General features: G+C 55.7%; 1 protein-coding gene across 1 annotated transcript; it reads left to right on the forward strand.

Annotated features, from left to right (window-relative positions):
* Positions 1-4,113: 4,113 nt before the first annotated feature.
* On the forward strand, positions 4,114-10,492 carry RAB5IF (RAB5 interacting factor). The gene is made up of 4 exons (XM_026037347.1): positions 4,114-4,251; positions 5,351-5,454; positions 8,666-8,795; positions 9,436-10,492. The coding sequence occupies exons 1-4, from the start codon at positions 4,114-4,116 to the stop codon at positions 9,475-9,477; spliced, it is 414 nt and encodes a 137-aa protein (XP_025893132.1). The 3' UTR covers positions 9,478-10,492.
* Positions 10,493-14,816: the final 4,324 nt, after the last annotated feature.

The raw sequence follows: 14,816 nt of genomic DNA on the forward strand, positions 1-14,816 counted from the left end.
CTGGCTGCGTGTCGGCCAAAGCACCTAGTTAACCTGTGCTTGGAGATGGGGTCAAAAGGGCCCCAGAGTGGGGAGAGGTTGGGGCTGGGGTGCCAGAGCTGCCCTGACGTCGCGGCCTCGAGCCCAGGGTGAGGGCGTTGGGAGCAGGATGAGGGCGCAGCCCTAGGCTGCTCCCAGGGTGCAGCCCAGGGTGACAACAGGCCCTGCACACAGTGCGTCCTGGCTGCACAGGGAGCTGCATCCCCGTCCTTGCCTCAATCCCTGGGAAGGTGATGGAGCAGTTTTTTCCAAAGGCCATTTCCAGGCACGGGAAGGACTGGAAGGTGATCGAGAGGAGTCGGTATGGATTCACAAACTGGAAATGCTTTGCCAGCTGGAAAGCCTTCTGTGATGGGATGTCTGGCTGGGTACATGAGGGGAGAGCCGTGGATGACGTCTACCTTGAAATCAGCAAGGCTGTTGACACTGTGTCCCATAACGTCCTCACAGAGAAGCTCAGGAAGTGGGATAGATGAGCAGAGTGAAGTGGATTGAGCACTGGCTGAATGGCAGAGCTCAGGGGATTGTGACCAGTGGCACAAAGTCTAGTTGGAGGCCTTAAGCTAACGGTGTGTCCCAGGTGCCAGGACTGCCAATCCTGTGACCCAATCCTCAGTGACCCAGATGAAGGGAAGAGTTCCACTTCGGCACGTTTGCTGATGGTACCAAGCAGGGTGGAGGGGCTGATACCCCAGAGGGCTGCGCTGCCATTCAGATGGACCTGGAGAGGCTGGAGAGCTGGGCAGAGAAGAACCTCATGAAGTTCAATAAAGGCAAGTGCAGGGTCTTGCACCTAGGGAGGAATAATCCCATGTACCAGGACAGGCTGGGGACTGACCTGCTGGAGAGCAGCTCTGCAGAGAAGGACATGGGGTCCTGGTGGACAACAAGTTGGCCCCATGAGCCAGCAATGTGCCCTCTAGGAAAAGTGTTGCCAGCAGATTGAGGCAAATGATCCTCCTCCTCTATTCAGCCCTGATGAGGCCACATCTGGAGCACTGTGTCCAGTTTTTGAACCCCTGGTACAAGAGAGACATGGATCGACTGGAGAGTGTCCAGCGTAGGGCTACAAAGATGATTAAGGGACGGCAGCATCTCTCCTGCAAGGAGAAGCTGAGAGAGCTGGCACTGTTTACCCTGGAGAAGAATGAGGGAGGACTTTATCAATGTGTGTAAGCATATGAAGGGAGGGCACAGAGCAGATGGGGCCAGGCTTTTCTTTTCTGTGCTGTCCAGCAACAGGACAAGGGCACAGACTGAAACACAGGAAATTCTGTCTGAACGTGAGGAAAAACCTCTTTACTGTGAAGGTAACTGAGCACTGGAACAAACTGCCCAGAGAGCAAATCCCAGAGAGGTTGCGGGATCTCCATCCTTGGAGATATTTCAAAGGCACCTGGAGAGGGTCCCCCTAGGTGACTGTGCTTGAGCAGGGGGTTTGGACTGGATGACCCCCAGCGGTCTCCCAACCTCAGCCGTTCTGTAATTGCTTCCAATCACCTGCCCCACTCCACGACCCTGCACAAAGGGGAGCTCAAGCCCTGCAAGCTCCCAGCCGGGAGGGTGCTGAGACGCCTCCCAGAGTGGATTTGCCTTTGGCTTGGAGGTGTCACCAATCTGCGGGGTTTATTCAGTCCAGCACCGTGGAAGTGTCACTGCTGAAAAGCCTCTGCGGGGGCAAGGCAGAGGCTGCCCGTTCAATGGGGCAACGGGCGGCACGCTGCCCAGGGCCGGGCACTGGCGGCAGCTGATGGGGCCGCAGCGGAGGGCGAGCGTGGCGGAGCACGACGCCGGAGCCCGCCGCGCCGCCCGTGCCCTGCACGGCCTTGCCACGCGCCAGCTCTGCCCACGGGTTTCCCTGCAGCCTCCCGAGGAGAGGGAAAGTCAGCGGTGAGAGAGCACGAGCTGCCACCTCGCGGCTGTTACCAAGGCGGGTTTTTTAATGTGCATCTGCTGGAGGAAAGCCCCAACTCGGCCCTGGCAGTGAATTTTCCTGTAAAGAATAGTTCCTTGCCTGCTCTCGGAGGAACCACTGCCCCTTGCGGTGCTTCTGCTTCCCCCGCTTCGAGCAGACTCATGGCAAGCCCTGTGTGAATGACTGATGAAGAGCAGCAGCATTGGACTTAGGAGGTCATAGATTCACAGAGTGGTAGAGGTGGGAAGGGACCTTTGGAGATGATCTAGTGCCACCCCCCTGCTCAAGCAGGGGTACCTGGAGCATGTGGCACAGGATCGTGTCCAGGTGGGTTTTGAAGATCTCCAAGGCTGGAGACTTCACACAGCCTCTCTGGGCAAGCTGGCCCCAGTGCTGTGACCCTCATAGTCAAAAAGTCTTCCTTAGATTCAGACTGAAATTCTTGTGCTTCAGTTTCTGTCTGTTACCTCTTGTCCTGTGACTGGGCACCACTGAAAATAATCAAATGATCTGTGCCCATTTTCTTGACGCTCTCCCTGAAGATGCTCTTCCACACTGATCGGATCACCTCGCAGTCTTCTCCAGGCCAAAGAGGCCCAGCTCTCTCAGCCTCTCCTCCAGTCCCCTGAATGTCTTCCTAGCCCTTGGCTCCGTGTAGCTCCGTGTCTCTTGTGCTGGGGAGCCTGGAACTGGCTGCGACTCCGCAAAGGGTTTGTGCATGCTTTGCTCCCTGGGTGCTCCTCTTCCTCTTACATGTGCCTGCCAACACGGATCCCTTAGCAGGGTCCTCTCTTTGTCACCTCTCTTCTGCCTCCTTCTTATCTTGTTCTTCCAAGCTGTGATTTCACTCACTTTTCTCTTAGGGCAGGGTATCAGGAAGTGGAGATGGAATAATACAGGATAGCTTCTTAGCATAAAAGTTTTAGAATAGTTCTCTGATCCAGTGTGTCTCATGGTCATGTAGACGATCCTGCTCCCGTGAAGAGACATGGACCTCTTGCTAGGACCATGGACCTGAGGACACTGAGATCACTTATGTGTCCTAGACATGGCACAAAGTCATGGAAGAGACTGATGCCGGTGCCCCTGGAATCACCCCCCGTGCGAGCTTGGTGAGCCGGTGTGTCGCGGTGCGGTGGGCACAGGGCAGAAAGGGCACGTGCAGCTGTGCACGGGTGCCCCTCACAGCTGGCGCGGCATGGACCCGTGGCAGGTCCAAAAGCACCTTGCAGAAGCTGTGTTTAAACGCCATTGACAAAGTGGGGAGTGGTCAGAGGTCTGGGAGATAAGGCAGTGAACCTCCCCACGCGCGTGTGCAGAGCTGTGCATAGGCCAGCAAATAAGTGATGGCTCCATATGAGATCTTTGTAAGAGCTGGGCCTCACTGACAGCAGCAAGTTTAACGGCAAGGCCAAGGTCTTCCAGCAACACCTGAGGTGACCCTAGAGCTACTGAACTGAATGGATCCTCAGGCTGACCACCAGAAGGAGGTATCTCCACATATCCATGTATGTATTGGATATAGGATCGTGCATTGCCCCAGACCTTCATGTGGGTGTCCATCTGCGTGTGTTCCGTTACGTTCCTACAACAAATTCACCCTTATTAGCAAGAACCATTGATTAACGGTAACAAAGGCAGCCACCGAGTATGTTGGGGACTGTCCTTGAGCCCTGGGGTGGGTGGCAGGAGAGTGAGCAGGCGAGCAGGAGCGCCGGGGTCCCTTCCCGAGCCCGAGCCGGGCTCTGGGCCTGTTCCAGAGTGTCCCGGGGTGTCCGTGTGCAGCCGCGGCCGCACGGCGCTGCTTGCCGTCCCGCCGGGACACTCGGTGCCCAGCTGCGCAAGCGGAGCCCCTCGGGGGCAGAGCGATCATCAGCGCGCACAGAGCAGGCCCTGCTACGAACCCCAGCGCGCCCGTGTGCCGGGGACACGCGTGTCCCTGCCCCCGCAGGACGAGCCGCCCTGGGCCGCGCCGTGGGGGCGGGGCCATGGGGACACGGGGCGGGGCCTCTGAGCAGGCTCCTCCCACCGCCGCCGTAGCCCCGCCCGCGCCTTTTCATCGCGTTTGGTCCCGCTCGCGCGCCGTAGCGCGGCGGGGGGCGGGGCGGGCTGCCGCCGTCACGTGGCCGGCGGGCGGCGGCGGCGGCGGCGGCGGGACGATGAGCGGCGCGCGGCGCAGGGAGGAGCAGCCGCCGCCGCACGCGCAGCACCCGCACGCCGTGCCCAACGGCGGCGCCGCGCCGCGCGCCTCCGCGTGGAGCAAGGCCCTGCGCAGCCGCGCCGCCTGGCACGACAAGGTGGCGGCCCCGGCCCTCCGCGCGGCTCCCGCTCCCTGCGCGTCCCGCGCGCTTCGCTTCGGCCCGGCCCGGCCCGGCCCGGTTCCCCTCGGCTCGGCCCGGCTCGGTTCGGCCTGGCTCGGCTCGGCCCGGCCCAGTTCGCTTCGGCCCGGCTCGGTTCGGCTCGGCCTGGCCCGGCCCGGCCCAGCTCGGTTCAGCCCGGCCCGGCTCGGCCCTGCTCGGCTCGGCCCGGCTCGGCCCAGCTCGGTTCAGTCCGGCCCGGCCCTGCTCGGCTTGGCCCAGCTCGGTTCAGCCCGGCTCGGCCCTGCTCGGCTCGGCCCGGCCCGGCCCGGCCCAGCTTGGTTCAGCCCGGCCCGGCCCTGCTTGGCTCGGCCCGGCTCAGTTCAGCTCGGCCCAGCTCGGTTCAGCCCGGCCCAGCCCTGCCCGGCTCAGTTCAGCTCGGCCCGGCCCTGCTCGGCTCGGCCCAGCTCGGTTCGGCTCGGCTCGGCTCAGCTCGGCCCGGCCCGGCCCGGCCCGGCCCAGCTCGGTTCAGCCTGGCCCGGCCCAGCTCGGTTCAGCCCGGCCCGGCCCAGCTCAGTTCAGCCCAGCCCGGCTCGGTTCAGCCCGGCTCGGCCCAGCCCGGCTTGGCCCAGCTCGGCCCGGCTCGGTTCAGCTCGGTTTGGCGCCCCTGCTGCTCGCGGAGCTCGGCGGCGCCCGGCGGGCCCTGGCTCAGCGCAGGCCCGGCCCCAAAGCCGAGCCCGCTCGGGCGGCCCGGCGCTGCGGGCGCCTCCCGTCCCTCGATCCAGGGCGTTTGGGTGGAACTGGGCCCGAGTCAGCAGAGGGGCCGGGCACGTGCTCGCTCCTGCGGCCAGCCGGACAACGCGGGGTCGCTTTGAGAGCCGGGAGCTCCAGCGTGGCTGATGAGGCTTCGTCGTGAGTTAGACAAAACTCGTCGTTGCTCCCAACGAAGCCTCTTTCTGCTCCGAGTGCAGTACATAGTTTAGTTAGGGATAACTGAAAAAGCAGAACAGCATGTTCACACTTTTTTCACTTGTTAATCGTACGATGCCTTTAAAAAAGCAGCAAATGCAGTAATTTTTTTTGTGCTTTGTCTCCACAGGATGAGTTTTTAGATGTGATCTACTGGTTCCGGCAGATCATCGCGGTTATTTTGGGCATCATCTGGGGAGTAGTCCCACTGAAGGGATTCGTGGGCATAGCAATGTAAGGTTTATTTCCTTTCCTGTGTCGTGTATTTTCTCCCTGTTTTTTTCTGTCTGTTTCAAGCCGTGTTCCAACTAGTGCACTGGCCAAATGCAGCATTGCTCTGTTTTACCTCTTAAGGTCAACGTTTCAGGCTGTTACTCGCCATGAACTGCCCTTCATGCAAATGAGTCTCTTTCTACCCCTTTGGCCTTAGTCAGGTCATGCTTTCACTGTTATTATTGTGAAAGAGAGGGAGAAAGGAGTAACGGGACAGGTATCACTGACTCGTGAAGCAGGCTGTGCCTGCCTGTGTGAAGAGGGTCTAATAGCATGGGACCTAGTGGGACCCTCTAGGAAGTGAGGAGACCCACTGGGAGAGGGGCGGTGGCCCTTGCTTTTGGAGAGGGGATGCTGCAGGTAGACAAGAGAGGGCAAAGCGTCCTCAAAGACACCAAAGAGGGTGGGTAAAACCCGAGCGGGCGGCAGCAGAGGTGGTGTCGCCGCACACGGGCGACCAGCCTGAGGTCTCCTCTTTCAAGGGGCGCCGTGGGGCGGAGGAGAGGCCTAGGAGGGCGACCTCGCAGGGCCGTGCGGTTCCCATCACCTCCCAGCCGGTGCCTGAAAGCTGCAGGGAGCTCCCTAATGTTTGGGGTGACCCCTCGGGTCCGCAGAGATCAGGGGCGCGCGGCTCTTCCCTGTGGTCTTTGGGGGTGCTGTGTGCGTTTGGGGCAGCCTGCCTCTTGCTGGGATCTTTGCTGAGGCTGGAGTCGTGGCCCGGTGTTCGGCTGGCCCTGGTGTGGGGTCAGGTTCGTGGCTCCTGTAAAGCCGTCCATGGGTTTCTAGTGCTGACGCTGCCTGCTGTTCCCATGCAGAACCAAGTAGTTTATTCCTGTCATTCCCCGAGACACGGAAAGAGAAACCATGCGTGTACAACCTGGATTTCTCTTAAGCACAACACTGCAACTATCTTACTGAGTCTAAGTAGCAGCTATGTGGGGGTGCATTACTTAGACAAGAGCCTTATTCCTAAACATTTGAGGCAGCCTAACTCGTGCCATCTTTGTTTACATCCCTGAGTGCCAGTCAGGCCCGGTTCTCTTTCCACTCACTTGCTTCCTTGAACTGGAGCCCCTGCTCTATCAGCTGCAGTAATAGACAGTGGGGTACACAGGTACATTGGTTCCTGTGGGGCAGTAATAAATGGATTCACCCAACAGGCTGCGCCTGCTTCCTACCCTTGAGTAGGAAATTTTGGTAAATGTGTTTTAGGTTTTTGGATTAAGGAGACCTGATGCAGCCAGATTTCTGCTACTGGCCTATTTAAGTTGGCATTCACGTATGCCAAAGGTTTGTGTGGTTACACGAGCTATGATTCTGCTGGTATTAGAAGCAAAATGGATGTAGAACATACATCCCCCTCAGGATCTCTTGGAGCTGTTCCCAAGGGCTTAGGCTAATAGCTGGAATACTAGTGGTTGAGTCGTTCCCTTTACACTCCATAGTCTGACCAATTCTAGCTAGTTTGCTCAAGTGTCCTCGTCTAGACACTTTATATCAATGATACTGAAGTGCCTGGAATCCACCCCTTCTGTGCCTAATCCACCAGCTCCAAATCTGGTGGAAACATCTCCCACAGTCCGGCTTTCCCAATGGCGTTTCCGTCACTGATCGCCCGTGGGTGTTGTCCTCTGTGAGCAATCAGGGTGCCCTTCACTGCTATTAGTGCTCTGCCCTCAAATCACAGCGTAAAATTCCCAAACTCCAGAGGTGCAGGTCCCCAAGCAGCCCCTCGGGAAGCCCCTGAGCGGCTCTTGCTCGTGCTGTGCTCATGACGGGAGAAGACGGGGGGTTTGGGTCCCGCTCCGCTCGTCCCGCAGCGGAGCCTTGAGCTCGCCGGCCCCTCGGCACGCGCGCTCGGAAGCTGGTCCTGCTGGCTCTGTGCCGCGTGGCCGTTGCCGCCCTGGTCAAGGTCATCTGGTAGATGCACGTGTGCTGTAACGCTCCGTGGTGGTGACACAGCAACATCAAAATTAGTGGTGTAACAAGCGAAAAACAGGATAGTGCTGTGAAGGTCAGATAGGCCTGGTTTTCGCTGAAGGCTCCGTTCCTGCACACCAGTGAGAACACTGGCTGTAGCGGGCTTGCAGCAGGCCGGTTGAACAGGAGTTTTCATTCATTTATCCAGCAGTTCCTGGGAAGGAAACGAGCTGACGTGGGCCTTGGATTGTGTCCAGGCCTCAGTAATGATTAATTCCCCTGCCGTAGTACGGATAGGTTCACGCAGTCCTTTCTGCCAGCATGTTGCTGAGCCTGTTGCCTGCTCTCCAGGGTGCCCTGTGAGGTGTCTGAGTTCCCTGGAGGTGTCTGCTGGCAGGCTGGGCTCCCGCCTCCCATTGAGCTTCGTCCCCACGGGGTGCCCCATTGTGCCCCTTCGTGGCCCATGCCAGCTTCTGGCCGTAGCGTCGTGCTGAGCTCAGTAGGGTGAGGGGGGAGCCCTCTCCCTAGGCGGGCTGCCGAGCTCCCCGGCCAGCAGGGTGTCGAGCCGATCCACCAAGGGAAGCGCAGGCCCGTCGTGGAGTTGTGATGTGGAGCCTGCAGTATCTGAGAGGATTTCGGAGCCTCTGCTGAAGGTCAGACCTTGTCTGGCTGAGATGGGTCTGGCTGGCTCTGGTGTCTGGATTTGCACTGGCCATTCGCGTTTCAGGCCCTAGCATGAGCCGTGTGGTAGGCGCAGAGCTTGACGGGCCCTTGCACCTTCTTCTAAACTCTTCTGTGGCAGGAAAGTGGAGGAGTAGCAGGGGATATCTCTAAGAAAAAAAAAATGTGGTAGAAAGGGAGGTCTAAACACTTGAGTCTCCAAGAAGAGCTATATGTGCAGACTGCCCAATCTAAAATGTTCTCCTTGATAGATATATAATAACAGTTACTTAGCCATCCATTAATTCCCAAGGCACCTTCAGACACGAGTCAGTTCCTGTGCTGAGCATTAATAGGGGTTAAAATTAATTAGAAAAGCGCAAAGCTCCGAAGCTGTACGTGGCTGGCTGCTCTGACCATGCCGGGCATTGCGCTGCCTGGTGCTGCTCAGCGTGGTGGCTGTGGGTGCCCTGCGGCCACCGTGCCAGCCGTGCCCGGGACAGCGTGGTGGCGGGCTGGTGGACCCCTGTGCTCTCCCTGTGGGAGTTATACTCCCTAATATCTCTCTCTTTTTTTTTTTTTTCTCTTCCAGATTCTGCCTCATCAATGCTGGTGTTCTGTACCTCTACTTCAGTAGCTTCCAGCAGATAGATGAGGAGGAGTATGGTGGAACGTGGGAGCTGACGAAGGAAGGATTCATGACGTCATTTGCACTCTTTCTGGTAGTGTCTCTTGTTCCCTTTAAGCTGCTCTGTGAGTTGAATTGATGTGCTTTCCATGCTAAAACCCCTGCGGAGAAGAGCAGGTCCCTGGTACATAGATAGGAGAAAGGTTAACGTCATCTAATAAATAGGGCTGATCAGCAAAGAGAATCCTCAAATCTACTGGCTCCTGCTTATGAAGTAACAGAGGAGGAGGAAGGAAGAGGCAGACACACTTTTGCACCCACCACTTATCTTTTATGCCTTCCTCTCCTCTGTCACAAATGCACTGCTGCCCAGCTCTGGTGGAGCTTCCTCCCGAGCTATTTATTTCCAAACTGAGTTCATGTTTGAGCCTTTACGTTCCCTCCCTCCACCAAGCCACTGAATACGCTCGTGATGCAAACGCTCCTGGTTGGGTGGTGCCTCTGAAACAATGTCAGTGTTTTGAGAGAACTTTAGGACAGAGACATTAGCCTGGAAACCAAGCTAGTTGAGTGCCCCAGATCACGGGGCACGGTGATCCTGGTGTCTCTGAGCCGGCCTCGAAGCCGAATTCAGTCTGCAGTCCTCTCTTGAGAGCTGGGCGTGAGCTTTGCTTCGGTGTTTGAAGCCTCCCTAGAGGTATCAAGATAACCTCAGCTTCCTTTCCTCTCCACAGGTTGTTTGGATAATCTTCTATACTGCCATTCACTACGACTGACACAGTCTGCAGCCCTTGCCTGTGAAATCTGTCTTCAGTAAATCAAGAAGGTTTTAATAAATCATCATCTCTGGCAGACTGGTGGGAAGGTGGGGGACGTCAAACCAGCTCCCTCCTGTTCCAGCGGTCTCACGAGCCCGGGCGAGGTTTTGTACACCTGCTGCTCGCTGGAACTTTTAAAAGCCATTGATCTTCTCACAAGTGGTTCAAGACTGTTCAACTTCGAACTCTTCCTGTGACTGTAGCCAGTCACTGTGTCCAACTTCTGTATGCTGAAGGCTGAATCTGATAATTTAACGTGTGTATGCCCTCTGTTTGAGATCTGTCATTAAATCCTGACTTGTCTTCCATTGTTGTCCTTCAGAAAAACAGTTTTAAAAAGCCGCTGTGAGGCACTTGGGAGGAAGGCCCTGCAGCATCCGGGATGAGTTCAGTGGCTGCCCTCCAGCGCCATTGAAGTGATCAGGTCTGACTCGATTAAACAGACTGTGTTGTCACCATTTCTAAGTTTTCTCTTTTGTTTTATGCTTTTTCGCCAGAATATTCAAATGGTCTTTGTTGAAGATGTTTTTTAAGCAACTTTCCTGGGAAGAATTTATAATTAATTGATTAATGAATGTTTAACTTGAAAATAGTATTCAGGAGAAATTTCACTGCATTCTGTTAGCCTGGCTATTAACTCAGTTGCTGGAGCTTACTGCAGAGTTCAGGAGTCCCGATGGATATTCATTCTGGAGGTAGCCTTCTAAAGGTTAAGCATTTCAATTCCAGAATAATTTTTTAAGATGTTGAATGAAATGAGATTCGGATGATCTTTTTTGAGGAAATGCAGGACACTGAGACACAATTGAGGCAGCTAATATCTTAAAGACAGAATTACTAACTTGGATATCAGGCATGCTCGGTAAAGTACAGGGCCTCAAAATCGAAGGTATTCTTTGGTTTAATCACTCAATAGCTGAGTGATGCCCTTTTGGGGCATCAGTTGGAGGATCTCTCCTTTAAAAATATTTTCAAGACATGTCTTTCAGAAATTGTTACCATGAAACACGCACAGTGCCACCCACTTGTTGTCCTAGGACCTTGCAGCCAAGTTGCTCTGTAGTCCTTGCTTTTCTAAGCTCATGCACTCAAAACAGTCCTTATCTAAAGTTGCCTTATAGGGAGGATTTCATACTTCTAATATGCTCATGCTGAAGCTCCACGTTGCTTCCTGTTGCTGGAAGCCTCTGGCTGTGACATGTGGGTGTGCAAAGGTGGGGAGCTTAGTCACTTGAAGTGCTGAGCTCCAGAATCACCCACCCCAGCAGCTCTCCACCCTCAGCCAGGCAGATGATGTTGTGTGTGGGGAGAAACAGCTCTCTTAGGTCCTTGATTTGCTGATGGAAGAGTGTAAGGGCAGCTTCTGCTACATGTGAGTTGCCAAGTAAGTTTTCTCAAATCGAAATTTCTGCTTGTTCCTCTCCAGCCCCAAATTTGCTCGTCTTTTCAATTTGATCTTTTCTCCTGTCAGCTGAAAGCGTTAATTTTCCATGAGAATTACATACTCGGCTCTTTCTAGGTCACCCTTTGCTAGTGGCATCAGTTTGCCTCTTTGCTGTCCCCAGCCATCAGTAAAATCATTGTATACTTGAAATGCTGTAATAAACATCACCTGGATAACCACTGTGCAGCTTCTGGATCCTCTGTTTTTCTGTATCCTCTGAAATGGTGCAAGATGTTGACAAGGGGGAATCCTTCAAGACTTTGACTTTTTGTAAATGGCAGCCAGCAGCTCTTTGGGATTCCCTGGTCCCTTGTCATGCTGCAGGTTTTAATCCTGTCCTTTCAGAAGGGGACAGGGAGCATTTTCAGTGGAAGTTTAAGTTAAGCCCAGGTTTAAGTCCATGCTTTGGTGATTAACCGAGACTGCCAATTGTTGCATCTGTGTAAGCTCTTCTGCTCTTTCAGCTGACCCACTGCTGCATTGCAGAGTGCCCAAATTGCACAGCGTTGAAAGTGCAAAGTGACAGAAAGTTGCTTGCCTGCCTTTTTGCTTTATTCCTGGCTTGTCTGCAGTCCTACCTGTTGAGTTTCTTGGAGGTTTTTTATGGTTTTCTGTAGCGGGGCAGACTGGAACCTGAGGCAGAGCCTGAGTGATTTATGTTTTGAGAAGGACTGTGATATGGGAAGGACGTCTGGTCCTCTGCATCTCTAGGGTAAGAAGTTGGTGAATTCAGCTGCTCATTTGCCAGCTTTTAGCCTTCTAGGGTGTCTGTTTTGTGGCGTTTCTCAATGGTTAGAAGCAGGTTTCTCCAGCACTGGTGCCAAGACAACTGAAGCTGTGGCAGCTGCCCTCAAGGAACTGGGGCCAAGGGAAGCAGCAGCCTGCAGAGTGGAGCTGAGCGTCTCAAAGAGGTGAGTGCTGTGAAACCAAGGGTCTTTTTGCAGAGACTTTAGAGATTGATGGGGGAATTGTCTAGGAGGGAGCATGAAAATGAGTGCTAGGAGGGAAAAGAGCAGCAGCAGCTGGCAGGTTTAGGGACTGCAGTGAAGGGGAGCAATAGGTTTGTGCAGCATCTCTGTGCCTAGCAGTTCTGGACCTGTTTGCGCTCTCAGGGATGGCAGGTAACTTGAGCACTGGCTGGTGGGAGTCTCTGCCACTGCGGAGCAGAGACTCCAGGAGAACAAGGGCTCTCCGGGGCTAGGGAAATGATCTGTGCAGCCAGATGGCAATACACAGTGCCTTGGCCCTTGGCAGAAAGCAGCAGGTCCCTAGAGAGGAGGATATTCCCTAACCTGGTCTCCCGCACCGCAGGGAGAGCGGAAGATGTTCTGGCGTGGAATAGGTGGGATTTTTGTGCTCTCCTAGTCTCCCTTGGATTTCAGACACAAAATTAAAGCTTTAATGTGAGTTATTTTTCTTGTTAAAGGGAAAAGCCAAGGTGTGGATGCAAATATGTGCAGGACGTGGTGAGAGGAAGTTGCACCGTGTGTCTTGGCAGTCGCAGTTGTCAGGCAGCCGTTGGGTAGCCCTGCAGTTCCGAGCTGTGTGAGCACCCAGCACTGTGTAAATTTACCATCTGTATTGGCAGTTCATGAGGGAATTCTGCTGGTGGTGCTCATCTTTTGCAGCACTTGGGCTGTCCTTGACGTGGGGCTTGCCGAGGCTGGGAGCACATCCCTGGGGCTGCAGAGCCTCTGCCCACTCTGGCATCTCCGGCTTTTCCCTAGGCAATTTCCAAGCTTGCCAAGACTGCACTGTCAGGATTCATCTGTAGGCAGGTGACGGAGCTGGTTGGTTTTGGTACCTGAGAAAACACAAGAGAAGTAGAGGGCAGCTGGAGTCTAGAGAACTGAAGAAGTGGGAAGTAGAGCCCTGCCTTCAGGCGCTGTGAAACCCTGTGTAGGTCAGGTACGTGGAGGTGGTGTTGGCTGAGGACTTGTAGGACAGCGGCGTTCTTGATCATACTTCTAAGGGACTTCATTTCGAGAATGTCCTTTAATGCAATCGAGTGAGTAGAGTGCACAGAGCTCCTGGGCTTGGGAGAGATGCAGTGGTGGAAGAGGGACCTTGGGGACGAGGGGATCGGAGAGACGTGAAAATAGAGCAGGCTGAAACTGGCTACCCTGCTATGGGCATTCAGCTAGTGATTGGCAGTGCCCACCATGCCCTCAGACTGCCGGAGTGGATGAACAAAACCTTGCCACTGCCAAGCCAGGGTAGGTTTGCAGCTCTCTTCATTATGGCACACTCAGTTATAACTATTTGCGGCATTTCCTGCCTAATTCTAACCAGGGAAGAGCCGGGGGCATTGCCTGGCTCACTGGAAGATGAGGAAATAGGATGTGTGCGTATGTTCTCATCGCCTCTTCACAGGCAAACAGCCCAGTGTCCCATTTCCAAAAGCAGCAGGTGTCCAGCATACACAGGGCAAAGAATGAATTTTGGGCTCTGTCAGCCAAACAAACAAGTGGCATGTGCCAAACTGAAAGGGCAATAGCCTCGTTCCAACAGAGGTGTGGAGGGGGGGGGTAATTTCTGCACACCCAAAGCACTTTATTTGATCCAGAATCAAACACTCTCCTGCTCTCAGTTATTTTACTTTTTTTTTTTTTTTTTTTTGAGGAATTCTTGAGGGTAAAAAAATAGTTGAAACATTTTGCCCATTCTGATTTCAGAAATGTCAGTGCAAAATACTTTGCCAGTGTCCCCTCTCCTTGTATGCATTTCTAGCCAAAGCCTTCCCCAGGTGTGATGGCTGATCACTGATTGCGTTGAACACCCAGCATGCAGAGGAGGCAACGTCGCAGGTCACACACGGGCCTTGAGGGCGGCGAATGCGCTCGGACTGCCGCTGTGGGGACCCCAGAGCTGCCGAGACTCGAGGCTCAGGCTTGGCGCAGCCCTGCCACGTTCGTGCAGCGCGCCAGCCGCGGCCTGGCACACGTGGCGCTGGTCGGTGACGCTGCGCGCGTCAGCGTCCAGCCTGGCTGGTGTCACCCCGAAAAGGCCGCGCCGCAACCTGTCCTGCTGCAGGAATGAGCGCAGCCGCGCAGCCCTGAGCAAGACCCTTGCCCAAGGCCCAGCCCTTCGCGGGACAGCACGGTGAGCGGCCCAGCAATGTGGCGGCTCTGCCACGGCGCCATGGTGCGTTGCACAGGCAAGCGTCCTGATCGCGGAGTGCGGCTCCGTCACCAGAAACCCCGGGGTGAAGCCAAGGAGCAAGCAGAGGGAGCTACCAACCACCACCCGCCTTCCTGCTGGGAAGGATGGCTCTGCCACCAGCACGCCCCTGGCCCCCGCTCCCACCAGGAGACCGCTCTCCTGGGCTGTGCGCGCAGAGAGCAGCCCGCCTTGTCCCCACGCTGTCCCCGAGTGCCCAGGTTCACAGGCCGTCCCGCCGATGGCACAGCAGGGTGGGTTGTGTCCTCCCCTCCTTCCTACCCACTCCTCTCCCAGGGGCACAGCTGCCCGTCCCCACGCTCAGCTCCATGGCGTGTCACCACGCCGCCTGGCTCCCTTCAATGCTGCCTCGCTCCCTTCCGCCTTATCCTGGCCGGTTATCCTGGCCGGCAGCACAAGGCGATGCCTCAGCCGGGCAAAATCCTCCCAGCAGCGGGGAGCAAGCTGCCTTCCCAGCACAGGGGACCTCTGGGCAGAGGGCCACCCGTGATGGCAGGTGACATTTATTTATTTTCCTGGACAAAAAATAACAGAAAGAGCTGCCCAAACAGAGTGTTTTGTGCGCGCGGCCGCGGCGCCGGCTGCAGCCCGAGCCCCCCAGCGCCGCGAGGGGCCGTGGGGCTGAGGGCTCGGGGCGGCCCTGGGGGCCGGGCTGCCCCGGGGAGCCGCCGGG

Source organism: Nothoprocta perdicaria, unplaced genomic scaffold (genome assembly GCF_003342845.1).
Source record: "Nothoprocta perdicaria isolate Ctin4 unplaced genomic scaffold, notPer1 scaffold_196, whole genome shotgun sequence".
NCBI lineage: Eukaryota > Metazoa > Chordata > Aves > Tinamiformes > Tinamidae > Nothoprocta > Nothoprocta perdicaria.

Coding starts and splice junctions, on each gene's coding strand:
- RAB5IF (XM_026037347.1), top strand. CDS start 4,114: ATGAGCGGCGCGCGGCGCAGGGAGGAGCAGCCGCCGCCGCACGCGCAG. Junction 5,455..8,665: donor GGATTCGTGGGCATAGCAAT/GTAAGGTTTATT, acceptor TTTCTCTTCCAG/ATTCTGCCTCATCAATGCTG. Junction 8,796..9,435: donor CGTCATTTGCACTCTTTCTG/GTAGTGTCTCTT, acceptor TCCTCTCCACAG/GTTGTTTGGATAATCTTCTA.